The sequence below is a fragment of the Lethenteron reissneri genome, chromosome 38 (genome assembly GCF_015708825.2).
Source record: "Lethenteron reissneri isolate LAM-NWPU_2019-01 chromosome 38, ASM1570882v1, whole genome shotgun sequence".
Taxonomy (NCBI): Eukaryota; Metazoa; Chordata; class Hyperoartia; order Petromyzontiformes; family Petromyzontidae; genus Lethenteron; species Lethenteron reissneri.
In genome coordinates, this window is record NC_083816.1 from 12,699,314 (window position 1) to 12,716,676 (window position 17,363).

At 42.0% G+C, this 17,363-nt stretch overlaps 1 protein-coding gene across 1 annotated transcript in view; it reads right to left on the bottom strand.

Annotated features, from left to right (window-relative positions):
- The window catches only part of LOC133351721 (actin nucleation-promoting factor WASL-like), a 40,433-nt gene continuing 23,070 nt past the window's right edge, over positions 1–17,363 (bottom strand). The window contains 10 exon segments of the mRNA XM_061567149.1: positions 1–1,944; positions 2,386–2,476; positions 3,502–3,843; positions 3,845–4,194; positions 7,247–7,400; positions 7,964–8,006; positions 8,892–9,102; positions 13,376–13,426; positions 14,506–14,602; positions 16,976–17,065. Coding sequence (XP_061423133.1) covers positions 1,883–1,944; positions 2,386–2,476; positions 3,502–3,843; positions 3,845–4,194; positions 7,247–7,400; positions 7,964–8,006; positions 8,892–9,102; positions 13,376–13,426; positions 14,506–14,602; positions 16,976–17,065 — 1,491 coding nt within the window. The 3' untranslated portion in view covers positions 1–1,882.

Sequence of the window (17,363 nt, forward strand, 5' to 3'; positions counted from 1 at the left end):
ATTCTGGTACAGAAGCATTAGTCATATCTCTGGGCATGGGTTTGATTTAATTTTAAATATTACATGCAGACCAGTGTCAAAAATAAACTCTCAAAAGTTTATGTCAATTACCCATCACCTGTTAATGGCTACAATATAACACATTTTTATCACGAATCTCCTGACCGCTCCGAGGTCATCTTTTCTGTGTTACCGTTGCATATGAACAACGTTCTACATCACGCGTGACTCGACAATGGAAAAACTTTTAGATAGTGATGCAATTGAAACAAAAAATATTAACCAATGCTATTCCTAACTCACCAAAGTATATTTCATTCAATATGTCAATCAGTTTTATTTTTTATCCAAATAGTTTTGTTTCCCCACTGTATTTCATAGTTAACATTGTGAGTGTCCATTCTGGGGAGGTGGTGAGGGGTGCAGCATGCAGAATACTCTCATGTTGGGGAAGGCTGCCACTATTACACATCAGTTTGTTGATTTTACCAACTGCTTAGTTTTAAGGCGAGTGGAAATTACTTTTTCCAATGAGTTATTCAGTTTTGTGGATGACCAGCACCTATCGATCAATGATTAAATCGGCTAATTCATCAGCCCTTTGCCAAACCAATGAACTTCAACCGTGGCTATTATCAAATGGTAAACTGCCATCCTCTCTTCACCAACCGGCACCATTTAGCATGAAGTATGTGTCAAACAACCCCCTATGAGGCCTTCATTTCCTGGTGGATTGTTAAAGGTCTATAATGCAGGTAACAATTTTTTTCACCACTCACGCTGTCATAATAATTATATGTTCATGATTGAGGGATAGAAACTATAGATTGATTAGTCGTAGATTTTTATGAAGTTATTGGTGATGAAAACGTCAGTGGTGAGATATATTGAATAGAGCGCGTGTAGTGTTGGCTGCAATAATGAGCAACGTGCAGTGGGACCAACACAACACCCGACTCCACCATATCTGGGCACCTCAAGACTCGGAACATTTCTATCTAAATACTGTAGTAGAACGGTATGAATGAACAACTGCCACAAACAAATATACCGTCCACGTGTGTATATTTGTGCAGAGAATTGCATGGTTAATAGAGATGCCCTGAGTGAATGACACGGTAGCACTGCGGTAAGAGATGGAGCCAGCATTGCCATGCTGTACAACCTTTTGGTAAAAACAGAGCCAAACAAATCAACATGGAGAGAAATGCAATGAAAAGAACAAGTTGAAAGAGCAGGTAACAGACACGTATGTAAGTAATATCTGCCTGGATAATGCGACAACAGATGTGTGTTGGTTAACATTACTTTGTCTTTCGCTACCGTGAACGACGAGCATGAAAGATTTTCATGAAGCACCCGGCAAATTCCTCCGACGCACAGCAGATCGAGGTGACAATGTCCTAGTTTTTGTGCAAGAGTGGGAGTTTCTTTTTACCCAATTGATGGTCAGCATTTACCTGAATAAGCATCTTTTGATAAAGAACCCCTCAACGAAAAACAGTTTTAAACACTTCAAAAGAAAACACAATGCTCATGTAGTGTGCGCAGCTGAAGGCTAAACCACACGTTGCGCTAAAACGCTTAACTTTGTAAAAACGTTGATCGATATTTTTCTCTCTCTCTCTCGGATTAGGGGGTCTGCAGTGGGCAAGTTTCTGATGCAGGTCTACAGGCCGTAGTGCTCGCGCCAATGGTGGCACACTCACGATGCCCATGCTGGTGTCACACGTGGAGGCGTGAGGGAAAAGAAAGGGTGAGCCGGTGAGAGACGAAGGCTGGTTTGAAGGTGAGAGGGGCACGGATAATATTGCACAATATCCTGGAACGTGGCGAGGTGGAGGGGTCCGGAGAGACATGGGAAGGTAGCAGCCTCGCCAGCTCAATCTTCCCACTCGTCCTCCTCATCAAAATCATCGTCGTCGTCGTCATCATCATCCTCGTCTGTTGGGACACAAGTTAACAGCAGTTGTAAGAGGCAGCCTCATCATGTCAAGGAATGGCCCCAAAGATTACATTTCATTGTCCTCACTTTAGCAGTGCTAGATGGCAACCGTTTATGCACGGTAAGCAGTGGTTTTTAATATCCAAACTTTTATAAATATTCAGTATATTTTGCATCTTATAGATTGCCTTGCTCACACTGACAAAAACGTATTCTTAATTTTACTGTTGCTAGTTACTGCAATGAAATTACCAATTGGTGTCACCGCAGGTGTTTTCTTGCATTTACAGTTGTAATTGTATCATTGATTACGAATTGAAATCACAACGCAATTGTCATTTTAACGTCGGCGAACAATGCTGCTGTAATTGTAGATAATCGACCACAGGCCCTGCTTTCGAGATATTTACCACCTCGGCAATGACTGTGATGTATCTCACCGGAGGAGTGGATGGCTTTGCTCCTCTTCTGCATGGCCTCCATAAGAGCTCCTACGATCCCCACTGTTGGGGTTGATGAGGCAGCTCCATCCTGATTCCGTCACCTGGCGAAACAAAGGCAATCGACAGGATAACCTTTGTTACATTTAATCAACTGACCTGTGGGACTACCAGACAAACTATTTAAATTATTTTTTTATTTTACCAGGTAAAGCCGACTGAGCTATATACATATTATTCAGAAGCGACCTGGTCACATATGATAGCTCAACAAAGTAACTTATCACGTGGAAATTTATAGCAGCTAAATACCCTAAACACAAGTTTCTAAATGTGGAGGGAAAATCTAGAGGACCTGGATAAAAATCCACGCGACCACGGGGAGAACATACAAACTCCACATATAGAGGAGTCAGGATCGAACTGACGACCTCCTGTATACCAGGCAAGGTAGTTAACATTGCAACAATGTAAAAGCGCCACGATTATATAAGCAGTGCGCATATTATATTTTTTCAGTAGCTTTAAACCCCAGATACGTGATAGAAGTTGTCGATAGGGCAACCAATGCCTATTACACCATGAAGTGAGATGTTCATTTTACTCCCCCCAGAGGAATGATGGGCTGTACGAACCCCTGTGCAGGATTTTAACGCAAGGGTACACAAAATGTAAAAACTTTATTTGTTTAGTGTTCAACAAGAGCGTATAATGATTAAATTAATATTAGAAATGTTAGTAATCATAGACGGAGCATGATTGAAAAAAGTGCTCTTTATCTATAAAAGCATCGTTGAGTCTGAAGAGTAATTTCACAAGGGGTTGTTTTGGGAAAATTTGCTAGTTTATATTATAGCAATCACATTCAAATCCTACTACCAACTAGCATGCACATTTCATAGGACAGCAAGTTGCTTACCAGGATATCCGAGTGCGGTTTTAGTGTCATCCCTTTTGCATGCGTTTGCGGCACACGTGAATTTTTTGATCCCAAATGCAAATAAATGTCTGACAACCCAACGCAGGACCTTCTTATTGGAAGTCCTGAGACATTCCGATGCTTCCCCATATGCGAAAAGCATAGACTCCTCCATTCCCTGTAACTCGGCCATCAGCACTCACCGTCTTGAGCGCGATGCCCTGGCGGATCTGGTCGAGCAGCGCGTCACGTCCCGACGTGGATACCGGCCTCGCCGCCGCCCCACCTCCCGCCGCCGCCGCCTCGTCCACCTTGCGCAGCTGTGCGCCCCCTCGGATCTGGTCCAGCAGGGCCCCCCGCGAGCCGGAGACGGGGCCAGGGCCGGAGCCAGGTCCTAGAGAGAGCGGTGGCGGCGGCGGCACCATGGGGCTCGGTGGAGGCGGTGGACCGGGGGGTGGGGGCGGCGGCGGAGGCGGCGGAGGTGGCGGAGGGCCGCATTGCGGGATTCCGCCGCCGCTGCCGCCGCCGTAGCTGTTGCTTGCTGTAACCGTGGGACTGCGGGGGCGGCGGAGGAGGCGGGGGGGGCGCGTGAGAAACCAGGGGTGGGGGAGGGGGCGGCCCCTCCGGGATGGAAGGAGGCGGCACGGGCGGTGGCGGCTGCCGTCCCATTGCAGACATGGGGGGCATGGTGGGCATTGGCGGTGGGTGGGGTCCGGAGGTCCCTCGGAAAGGCAGCTGGGGCGGCGGTGCGGGCCCCGCCGGGTGGGCAGGTCCTCGGCTGGGGGGTGGAGGGGGTGGGGCGCTCCGCCCGCGCACCGGAGGAGGGGGGGGAGCCGAGGACGGCGTCTGAGGGAAATTGCCGCGGCTCGGGGGAGGGGGTGGAGGGGGAGCTGTACACGCATGCACACACACAGGAGACAAAGCACACATTTAGGCGACATTTAAGATATTGCTTTATTATTTGGAGTGGAGTGTGCAATCTGTAGCTGGCTGTGCTCAACATGAACTAATGTAAAGCAGTGAGGTTGATTCATGATCCACCCCTCACCGATTCACGCCATGTCATTCGCTTACTGGCAGTCAGGTGACTCTTATCACGACTACCCTGTTATCTTTCGATTTAAAGCTTTCGGGACTGCAGGGATTGATCTTCTTGGTTCTTTTGGCAAAGTCACGTAGAAGGGAAATAATAAAATAAAATAAAATACACATGTTTTATTTTTATTATTTTATTATTTCCCTTCTACCCTGTTATCGTTTCCAAACTTCACTCCTTGATACCTTCAACTATGTGGATGAGATGAACGAGAATGACTCGTTCATCTCATCCACACTGTGTTCACCAACAACCACATTGCAGGTGAACACAAATCTCGGCTTCTTTCCTCACAATTTTCAGCAATGGAATTTCAAACAATTTATTTTCCAAAGCTCTTGTAACCTGGCCAAAGGCTCTCTCACACCATCACGAGATCATCGTTGCTGGCCGCTTGACGTTTTGGGCATGTGCCGAGCAACCGTGATTTTAAAAATAAATAAACAAGAGACACAAAGATCCCACGCGCAGAGTCCTTTAGAGGCTGTTGCGGCAAGTGCTAAGGATGGCACGACACATCACGAGGGTGGGGTGTTGTGGTCAGAGCCACAATCTGGCCACCAGGACAGGTTTTACAGATTTAAACTTTGGTCAGTAATTGTACGATGGTTACTGGAATCGAATGCTGGTCACCGTGAGCCACTAGAGACAAGGCTGCTCAAATGACATCCACACACGTTGGCAGACATTTCAGCTCCTTCTGTAATTTAGTTTATACTGCCATTTAACATCTATTATTTTGAAAGGAACAGAAACTGGCAAAGTAAATTGTATACGGAGTAAATTGTTTTTGAATTTGTTTTAACACGTCCATTTTAATGGCCCTACATTTTTACTACAATTTACGAGTATCTTTGTGTTGAAATATTGGGTAACACTTCATAATGGTTCATAATGCCGGTGTATTTACGATAGAATATGTGCTTTACAAGCAGACAATAAACATACTGTTGTGTAATTCGAAAAGAGTAGGACATTGTGTGCCAGAATCATGGTCCAAATTAGCAAATTTAAAACAAATACCTGAAAATTATTAAATTAGGATTACACAGCAACATCGCCCCCTATTATGAAACTACAACAAATTGTGCAAGTGCTCTCGAGACAGTCCTGCACTAGAAGATTGCCACGAATACCAAATGTTATTCTTTGTGTGGAATGTTAAGTTTGCTGCACAGAACACAGCTTTACGGAGTAAACTTTTAATTCCATTGAATAAACACTTCATGAGCCAGTGGGCTCTTCAAGCAATGCTGCATGCGTCGTCACAGCACACTAAGTAATACGAATCCTTAGGCACGGCAGGCAATGCACAAACGTATACTCACGTGACCACCTCCTCTGCCCTGTCAACAGAGTGTCATCATCACTTTTCGCTCAACACCAATGTGAAGGAATACTGTTTAATTTTACAGATAAAGATGCCTACTACGAAGTATCAAAAAATAACTGGACCAAAGAATAGTATATATGTAAGTCCTTTGATTATTCCACATTAGCCTCAGTGAACCTTGAAGACTATTTCAGGACAGCTCAAATTTTTTGGACCATTTGTAATAAAATATATATTTGCATGTAGGAGAAAACTGGAATGCGCCATGAAAACCCATGCATACATGAAGCACCTATCTATCTTTCTCTGCTTTGGAATTGCCTTCATGGAACTTTGATCTCAATCTTTTTTAACCTCGTATAACCGGACTCAATGAAAGCAGCCTTGTCAGCTCTTTAGTACCATAACTCCAGCTCTGTTGCTGAACACTTCCTTAGAATGGCATTAAATCATCAAGAAAAGCCTCAATGAGTTTCATTAACCTTTTTCAGGAGGATCTTTCTTTGGGAAGTTTTACTTTTTGAGGGAATGTTCTGCATTTTGGAGGAAATCAGAGTACCTGCATAAAACCACAACAAACAAGCAGATAAAATTCTAAGATCTGCAGAGCTAAATTCATGACCCACTGTGCAGCAACGTCATTGGCCACTGTGCAGCCCAGCAGGTTTAGAGGAGTGTCACAACCCTCAGTGAACCACCAAATATCACCACCAAAAAATTAACCCATAAAAACAAAGTTTTTCACTATAAATCCTTTATATGCGTGGCATCGGTTTCATTTTATTATTCATTTCTGTTTTCCTTGAGTAAGCAAGCAAGTGAAGTTAATATAAAGGATTTAAAATGAAAGATCACCTCTTGACATGCCCCGTATATTCCCGAGGGCACTAGCGTTGACCCGTTATACCACTTTCAAGAACCTGGCGGCTTCAATGTAACTGCTCTATAAATAGTCTCCAGTGTACAGCGTGGGGGCAGGGATTTCATGCCATGTGGTTAGTCAACATTTGCGTCATCATGAAACGGGCGACTACAGTCCTCTCGTCCTCTGGCTTGAGATAGCTTGCCACCTATGGGTCAGATGATTGTCTGCCACAATTAAGCAATTGATAATTAAATATTTAAAAAAATTTCCCTAAACAGTGTAAAATTTTGGAAAAAAAATTTCACGAAAATGGTCAAGCACAACGAGTTTGTGTGCAAAATGTCAGCTCGATTGGGTCACGGGAAGTGGGTTAAAAAACGACCGAAATATTTGCACGGTCCCAAGCAAGCAAGCAAGCACGCGAGCACGCGAGCACGCGAGCACGCGAGCACGCGAGCACGCGAGCACGCGAGCACGCGAGCACGCGAGCACGCGAACTTAGTATAAAGGATTTTAAAGAACCACCGCACTACAGGTGGGCACCACCATTCCTGGCTACACTTTACACTCTTAAGTTCTCTGCTCATCAGCTCCGATTTTAATGAATTGATATGTTCACATTTGCGTCCACCTGCTCGAACCACTCACCCTGGCGTCGCATCTCACTCTTGACAGCCTCCACGCCTCCGAAGTTCTCAATGAAGTCGTAGATGGTCTTGGAGGTCTCCTTGTCCTTGAGCTGCGACTCCGTGATGCCCGCCATGTCAAACAGACTCTTCAGCTCTGGGTCCAAGTTGTTCAGCTGCCCACCCCAAAGCAGTGGGTTAAGAGAATGGGATGGAACAACAGAGATATGCATGCACAACACAGCACTCTTTTAAAACGTGTCACTAGGTTCATAAAACCGTTGTCTTTGTTAAAGTAATGTTGCTAAGATATCAGTCTGTCAGTTTGTCTCGAGACCCAACCAAGAATTCAGTCTGTCAGTTAATTGTCTCAAGGCGACATTTCAGACTGGTGTGTCAGTCTGCTGTTTGCCTGAAATGTCAAGATCTTCCTTTCTTTTATGGACAATATAGAAAAAAAAACCTGTAATTATTTAACTTATAATAAATCCCATTAGAGATCAGTTTATCAGTCTAATGCAGACTATAAACGTCTGCTCTGTCAGTCTATTATTCAGACTGCACAAAATAATGGTGTATAGTCTATAACCTAAAGACATCATTAGCGAGTGGTTTATCAATCTACTTTTGAAAGTCAAGATCAGAGAACTGTCCGTATACTCTTTGGGTCTTTCGGTAATTACTACGTTGATAAAAGAACATAGGAGACCGAGTAATATTTACACTGACATATACTTACATCAAACCCAGTGTTGGGATCCCATCCAATATGACCAACATGCCTGGAATAAAAAGATGCATTTTATGAAACAATTTATATCAAAATGAAATAAATTTGCTTTAATATAATGACCATTTGTATGCCAATGATTTTGATCACATCATGTTTAAATGGCATTTCCATCAACATGTACATTAGGTTCCCATATGTACATTCTTTAGATTACATTCAATGATTCAGTAATACTCTATGGGGACCAGATGACGCCTTTTGGCGTCATCTGGTCCAACCCATATGAGACAAGGAAAGCTGTCTCGGGTGTGGACCAATCAACTTCAAGGACAGTGCACATTATCAGAGTTATGTCTTTTGTTTGTATTTATGACTGCAGGTATTGCGGTCTATGCAAACATGACTCCTTGCAAAAAGGTGTCAGTTTTGTTGCCAGATAGAAGGGTAAAGAACCAATTATCAGATTCAGTAATACTTCCAGTCTGTTGTTTTCCAGCCAATGAGCACTGTCGTGCAGAGAGTCTCACAACAGGAAAGTTGCGAGTTGAAAACCCGGTTTGGGATTGACTCAGAACATCATCCATCTAGGATCGATCACAAGAGCATCACTTAGAGGGAAGTCAACCACGGTTGTTCTACTGAGACAACGGTCCCCACCACTGGCTCAGAGCTGACAATGGACATATGCGCAAGCTCCATTTCTCTTCAGGGCATGGCGATACTTTTAACTTGACTCTTTGAGTGCAAATTAAGATGCATTCATTAAAATAACATTACTGGTACCATTACTAGGATTAAAACAGGATGATATATTTCCCTTTCTACGAGTGCAAAATGAAGCATGGTGACAACCGACATTGGTTTGTAAATGCACATCAATACAAAAGATGAATCGCTTCTTAAGACAATTCTTCCAACATTGGGAGGCACCCACTGGAAGTTGCTGGGCGCGCCAATGTCCGCCTTGGTCAGTTTTTTCTTCTTTCCCTTGCCCTTCTTGGTCCTGTCCATGATCATATTAAATGTCGAGTTTGTGCTGGTGCTGGTGGGGGTGGAGGAGGAGGAGTTGATGGGGTAGCGGTTTACGGTGATGTCCGGGTTCTTGATGTCCATTGCCTGCATCTTGAGGTTAGGCAGCATCGGGCCTGCATGCCCCATGTAGCACACCCCACCCCACCGCCACCACAAAGCACACACACACATTGAGTTCAGTCCTTCTTGTGCAACTGCCATAGCAAATGCTGCTGTTGAATGCAGATAATTATCTGTTTAGCATGAAAATAGTAGTTACTTTTAAAAGCAATGTTTTTGGTACAAATTTTGAACCCTCAATAAAGTTTGGGGGAAAAGTGTATTAGTAAAAGTGTGAAATCCTGATTTGTGGTAGAAATGTAATGTCTGCATGGCACAGCGGGTATAACCAACAATTAGAAGATTATGGGTTAAAATCCTTGTCAGAGCTGACATGTCACCTTCTTGGCAGTCAATAAAATGAGTTTTACTTTGTGGGAAGCCAATAATAATGGTTGTCCTTGGGAGAAGTGGTCCCTCGAAATCAGAATGCAGAGGTTGCATCACTGGCTCAGACTGCTGCTTTTACATAAAGGAGCACTGCCTCATGTTAGTTTGAGCAGGAATATATTCAGGTGATGGGGAAAGGCAAAACCAATTTTGGATGCGGTCTAAAGTGAACCAGTCAAGAACTGTTAAAATAAAATAATACCACACATTGCCTTGAATTGGAACCTATCCCAGCCTGGCAGTGAAATCTGTGGAGCCAACTACATGGTAGTAATTACGTGATTAGCAGCTCCAATTACTTGGTGCAATAATATAATGCATGTATCTCTATAGCCATCTATCTACATATTTGGCTATGGCAATCGATTAGAACTGGCTGATACGATAGCATTTAAATTAAACCGATAATAATTAGTTAGCATTTAAATTAAACCGATAATAATTAGTTTAACCGAGTGAGAATTGAAAGAGACCATGATAAGTCATTTGCAGGCGTTACTTGAATATTGCATTATATTCATCAAAGTATCTTGCGAAAAGATATATTTGCAAGACTCAGCGAGGAATAGTCACATTTGTATTCTGTACGAATGTGCATGTGATGGGATCCCTAATTTTAAGTGCTACAGCTGTGATGTTGATGATGGTGTTGGGTCATAACATATGCCCCCACTCACACTATCTCAAAACGAGGCCCATCAATCACCCTGGCAAAGCCAATGCTCTGTCACGTAACCAGATGGTCTCGGGCTGCAATACCTCGCCCCATTAAAGAGGTAGATTGCTGAAATTGGAAAGTGCTGCACAATCCCAGCTTCACCTTGGGGGGCAATGCAACTGTGTTCCACTAGGGGAGGCTACAAAGCAGGTATTATGGATAAAGCCATCGCCCAAATTTCAGTTGTTTGAGTAACAATGCATAACACTCTTCCAGTATTTGAAATTTCCAATTTTAGGACTGCTCTTAATGACCTAAAAACTGCACTTATGATTTAGAATTATGATGTAATAATGAAAGCTAGTGGACCTTTTAGAGTGTAAACTATTGCTGAAGTAAGTGAAATATTGTTCATGAATAGTTAGTATTTTACCAATACAAATTGGAATTACTTTAAATGTTAAACTTTCAAATTGAATATTAAAGGAAATTATTTAAAAAGTGATAAAATATATTTAATGATGTTAACAATGACTATTATTGCTTGTAAATATTACAAGCTCTGGTCAAAATGAACTAGCTTTACAAATAACTATTTACACACCGCAGCATTAGAAGTGTAAATTATTGCCATTCAGTTTTCACATTCTGGATATCATCTGCAAGTTGGCTTAATTGAAGAAAAAAAACCTCTTATAAAAATTGAGTTTCGTTCAAATGAAAAAAATACAAACATTTCAAGAATAAGAAGTACAGCATCCTTAACTTTTAGATTAGAAGACAAATCCATAAAGCCAGTGAAGATGCAACAACTTAAATTCTGTATACATAAAATCGAACAAATGTCCTTCATTTAACCATAACAGCCACGTGATGCAATGGGAACTAGGAAGATACCAACTCTGTGCAAACAAGACCAAGTTAATTCCTGCTCTAACGAGCATGGAGCTGTGCTCATCTCCAATGGTGGGTCGAAGCCACCCGTGAAAATGCCACAAACTGATGGCAAGGACCATGTGACTTTACCGAAAGAACTAAGAGTATGAATCCTTGCAGTCACGAAAGCTTCAAATCTAGAATAGGCAAGGACCAGCTTCTCAAAATGACCTTGTAGGGCAATGAGCCAATTCAACCCAAGACTAAGTAGGAAAAGCCATTGGAAAAAAAGAGTTATTATCATCATCTTGGTAAATATTGTCAATTGGTTGGATGTAATTTCTAAACAGAAGATATGTGCTATCTCAACACTGCACAAACGTCATGAGATCTTAGCCACATAACAGTAGATTGTATGGTTGTGCCAATTTCATGGCTCAAATGTAGATAAACTTCCCTGATAAAAAAAAGGACACGAGACTCGCACATTACACTGTGCACACAAGAAACATAATAACGCGAGTATTACAATTTCGTTGGAAGATTTTTCCCCACTGCACTGCATACTGACGTTGTTAAATAGAACAAGCAGTGAATAATTGCTGAAGGAATGGGTTAAGGCAACAGGACATACTGAGCTTCAGGACAAGAAAACAATAAAGCTTGACTTATAAATGTAATTAGTTCCTGGTTCTCAATTGGTTTCACATTTAGAACCAGCTAAGAAAAAATTAGCACAACAATCTTATTTTTGAATGTTTCAGTTAATTTCCACACGCAAAGTGTGGCCATACCTTAACTATTTGTAGGACACCTTTGCTTAAAATGTCACATCGTCAACAGTTTTAAAACCAAAAAAGCATGAAGGGGCTTGCTTTGATAATTATCAATAGAGCACATCGTGTGTCACTGATGGTACAGAATGCCATCATGTTCAATAATAAGATGTGGTAATGTTTAACATTAACTGGCCACTCGACTTCAAATACATAGTTGACCAAGTTCCACTTCATAGAAGCTCAATTGTGGTTGTGCTATAGACAGGATTGGCCCCACTAAAAGGAATATGGAGTTTCCATCACGAGCTCAGAGGTGCTAACAGAAATAAGGACCATCAAACCCAAATTTGAGCATCTGGGGACGCGTTGAATTTGGCGAAGAATACTCAATCAGCAAGATAACAAAATGTCAAGGGAACACATCAGCAGTTGTGTAGCATATGCCAATAAGTCCTGTTTACAAAACCCACTTGGTTACAGAAATTATAAACTATGTTATGATCCAAAGCAAGACCAAAATTAAGCTATAATGCAGGTGACCTTTTCAATAGCAAGGGAAAGTGTAGCTCTCATTCAGAACGCGGGTATGCTGGAGACATGCAGAAAGCATGCACAGGTGTCCAGTAACGGCAAGGCCTTGGGCAAGGGCACAAAGAGCCAGACTCGGAGCAAACGGCCAAGGAGCAGGGAAAGCCGATACGCTTAGACAATGCCATTTTTTTACGCAGAGATGGTTACAGTAAAAAAAAGTGCAGTTGCTCAATAATTTTTCCACGAGGAAAAAAACTGTTTTACCTTAGACTCCACCCTGATTAGCCAAATGTGTCTGAGCACATTTTTTATGTGCATGTATATTTTTATCTTACTATTTTTCTGGATGCACAACTAATAATGTTCTGAATTGTAATATCGAAGCTAATACACAAGGCAGGGAAATTCTTACTGGCAGCAGAGCAACGTCTTAATTAGGAAAGATGCCAGAAGAAACACCACGAGAATGTCTTCTGGCTTCTCTTCAAAAGGTCACACTTAACCAGCACATTCCTGTGTTCCATTAGAGCAGTTTAATGTGTGTCAGTCATCGGACATGTGCTACTTATATTTCACTCTCAGAGTTGGTCGAATCCAAATTAAGTGAAAAAAAAATTCAAGGTGGCTGTCTGATAGAGGTGGAACAATAATGTCACCATTCGTTCCACCTAGTGATTAGATGAATTACAGCAATTTAAAGCAACAATTAAATCAAATCATCTGTTTTTTATAACATTGTAGTGAATGTTGCAGTGGTCTTGAGCCCATTGCATTCACATTTAAATACATTTATTTAAATTTTATATTCTATTCAATGCATGCTTAATTACATGAGAAATCGATACTGATATCAATGGATCAATCTATCATTCCATTTTACTGTCTGGCATTAAAAACGGTGCTGGCTCATTCTAATGTGGGTATTAGCTACCCAAGTGATACAGCCAACTTCGAGGGATGGATGAGTAAAGAATCCACATGTTTGGCTAATCTTAGCAAAGATCAAGGCAATCGTAGAGAAGACGCACCACTTAAACCCATCACCAGGCTTACCTGTGGAGTCACGCCGTGAAATAGGTGGCGTTGGGTCATTACGTTTTCGTTCTATTTAAAACAATAACATGAAAGTAATATATACTGTACACAAGCAAATGAAAAAAAATCAATGCAAAAAATCTCAGCAATGATTATTTTCATTGTCTTTAGTCACAAAAAACAGTAATTTGATATGCACATTGAGTAATGGAAGGTCATTTAATAATTTGAGCAAGTAATTTTTTTCAACAGAATTTTTTTCATACAGTGAGCTTGCACATTTTTATTTTTAACTCATCTATATTCCCGCATTGTATTTTATTGCATTATTGTTTTGTGCCTTTGATATGGAATGAAGTAGCATTTGATTTACAATCAGGTACAGCACCTCCATTTAAGCTGCACAGGGCTTAGATTGAATAAGTAAGGTTGGCTACTGCGTCTATATTCATGCACTTAATATCAGGGCAATATTAACAAGTGTGAGACCATCATCAGCTCAGAAATATCCACTGCTGAATGAAAGCATTCCCAGGCCAATACCATTCCACATGGTCTTTCGATAATGCTACTACCATCCATCTCATGCCTGCGCATTATCGTTTCACATTACTCCATGTCCATGGTGATAATCCTTGAGGGAGTCATTTCTGCTTTGGCTACTATTCCATCAGCAGCCTTGACCATTGACCATCATCCCTTAAAGCGATGTGTTGTCTTTATTAAGCCCACTTATGTGGTCCATCATAAAAACGACTTTAGGCACGTAAAATGTAATGTACAAATGTGTGATTTTTTCCCCAGCCTCTTTGATCTGTATCTGCAGTTACATCATTGTAATTTTTATCAGTCTCTCATTTCCCCCCCATAGTGCTATTACAGATGCCAGCCATTTCACTCATTTACACCCCGTTACATCATTCAGAACACATTTAGCTTGCACTTGAGTCAACAAGTAGCTCACAAAATAATGAAAAGTGTTTCGCTTATAAAATGTTATATGGCAGCAATGACTATTTTTAAGAAGGCACGGTCTGCAATGTTTTATGTGCCACCTACTCTAATCTGCTCAGACCACGTAAACGTCCACCGCTGACTTGTCAACATGAGCACCTCCATCCCCAACTTGACAACAAAAGTGCACTCACCGCTCTTCTGGTGCCTGAGTCGAAGCTTATCCTCCACGGCATCACGGAAGGTCTTTGCCTCCTTCTCGTTGCAGAAGTTAAGCCCCACCTGGCATTTCTGATTGAGAAAATAGACAAGTGGTTTGGAGGTGTAATACTGCGCGAAATGATTGAGCCAGCACCGCCGAATCCTGGATTCAAACCCAGGCAACCGTGCACAGTTAAACTAGATTTTCAAGTGTATCAAGATGGAGATCTTAGCCGAATCACCAACAAGAGCTCAAACAATTCGTCTTGTAAAAATGCATTTCTGTATTTACATATATGGTAGTTTACCTTTGAGAGATTAAAATTAATTGCTGAAGTATTGAAATGTGGTGAAGAACTGTTTAACACGTAGGCTTTTGCGACCAATATCAACCATACAGGTTTTTTTTGGGCGAGATCGCATGAATATATAACCGTGTCGTTTTACCCGCCACCATCCGACACAGCCAATTTGTAAGGTTTGTCATGAGAAAACCCTGCATTATGATGAAGAACTGGCTGTTGGGTAAGAATGGCTCTTTCAAGCAACTCTCACTGACAAAGAAATGATCAGTCTATAATTTTAATGGTAGGTTTATTTGAACAGTGAGAGACAGAATAACAACAACAAAATCCAGAAAAACGCATGTCAAAATTTTTATAAATTGATTTGCATTTTTATGAGGGAAATAAGTACTTGACCCCTCTGCAAAACATGACTTAGTACTTGGTGGCAAAACCCTTGTTGGCAATCACAGAGGTCAGACGTTTCTTGTAGTTGGCCACCAGGTTTGCACACATCTCAGGAGGGATTTTGTCCCACTCCTCTTTGCAGATCTTCTCCAAGTCATTAAGGTTTCGAGGCTGACGTTTGGCAACTCGAACCTTCAGCTCCCTCCACAGATTTTCTATGGGATTAAGGTCTGGAGACTGGCTAGGCCACTCCAGGACGTTAATGTGCTTCTTCTTGAGCCACTCCTTTGTTGCCTTGGCCGTGTGTTTTGGGTCATTGTCATGCTGGAATACCCATCCATGACCCATTTTCAATGTCCTGACTGAGGGAAGGAGGTTCTCACCCAAGATTTGACGGTACATGGCCCCGTCCATCGTCCCTTTGATATGGTGAAGTTGTCCTGTCCCCTTAGCAGAAAACACCCCCAAACCATAATGTTTCCACCTCCATGTTTGACGGTGGGGATGGTGTTCTTGGGGTCATAGGCAGCATTCCTCCTCCTCCAAATACGGCGAGTTGAGTTGATGCTAAAGAGCTCCATTTTGGTCTCATCTGACCACAACACTTTCACCCAGTTGTCTTCTGAATCATTCAGATGTTCATTGGCAAACTTCAGACGGGCATGTACATGTGCTTTCTTGAGCAGGGGGACCTTGCAGGCGTGCAGGATTTCAGTCCTTCACGGCATAGTGTGTTACCAACTGTTTTCTTGGTGACTATGGTCCCAGCTGCCTTGAAATCATTGACAAGATCCTCCCGTGTAGTTCTGAGCCGATTCCTCACCGTTCTCATGATCATTGCAACACCACGAGGTGAGATCATGCATGGAGCCCCAGGCCGAGGGAGATTGACAGTTCTTTTGTGTTTCTTCCATTTGAGAATAATCGCACCAACTGTTGTCACCTTCTCACCAAGCTGCTTGGCGATGGTCTTGTAGCCCATTCCAGCCTTGTGAAGGTCTACAATCTTGTCCCTGACATCCTTGGAGAGCTCTTTGGTCTTGGCCATTGTGGAGAGTTTGGAATCTGATTGATTGATTGCTTCTGTGAACAGGGGTCTTTTGTACAGGTAACAAGCTGAGATTAGAAGCACTCCCTTTAAGAGTGTGCTCATAATCTCAGCTCATTACCTGTATAAAAGACACCTGGGAGCCAGAAATCTTTCTGATTGAGAGGGGGACAAATACTTATTTCCCTCATTAAAATGCAAATCAATTTATAAAAATTTTGACATGCGTTTTTCTGGATTTTGTTTTTGTTATTCTGTCTCTCACTGTTCAAATAAACCTACCATTAAAATTATAGACTGATAATTTCTTCGTCAGTGGGCAAACGTACAAAATCAGCAGGGGATCAAATACTTTTTTCCCTCACTGTAGCTGTGCAAGTATCCAACTTCCAGTCATGCCCTGGCATGATATGCAGCTCTGCTAACAATCAGTAATATGGAAGGCCTTTCTTTAATGTACCTCTTGACAGAACTATCCCCACAAGTACAGTTGGTAATAAAAACCAAATAGTTCAAGGAAAATATATATTCAGGCTCTGCAGCTATTTTATGTGTTTTTCAGTAAATAAGCCAACATGAATTGTCTAATATAAAAACGTGGAATTATGGCCACTAGCTCAGAGCTGTGCGGTTTCCCACATTTGCTTTAATGAGAACACATTTAAACTGTTTAACTTTATGGGTAAAGATGGCGCTCATTGACGGAGCAAGTTTTGCACCTACGTCGCCAAGAAAGGTGTGGAAGAAAGGGCGTGGTAGCTTGTACTCAAACTTATTGTAGAGTTCCTGCTCGTAGCACAGATGCCCTGTGTCCTGCAGAGACACGAAGCAGACAAGCAGTTTTTGCACAATGCGGAAAGTTCGTACATGTCACATATGTGCTACACAGTCTGGACAATCAAATGTGTTGGCAAAGGGTGCAAAATGCATTTCCCAGAGTGCATATTAAAAAAACTATTTTTATTTTACCAGGTAAGGACCAACGAGCTATTAAGCTCTTTTTAATAATCGACCTGGCCACAAATGATAGCTCAACAAAGTGGTTTATCATGTGGTAATGTATAGCAGCCAGAGAAAAATTCACACGACCACAGGGAGACATGCAAACTCC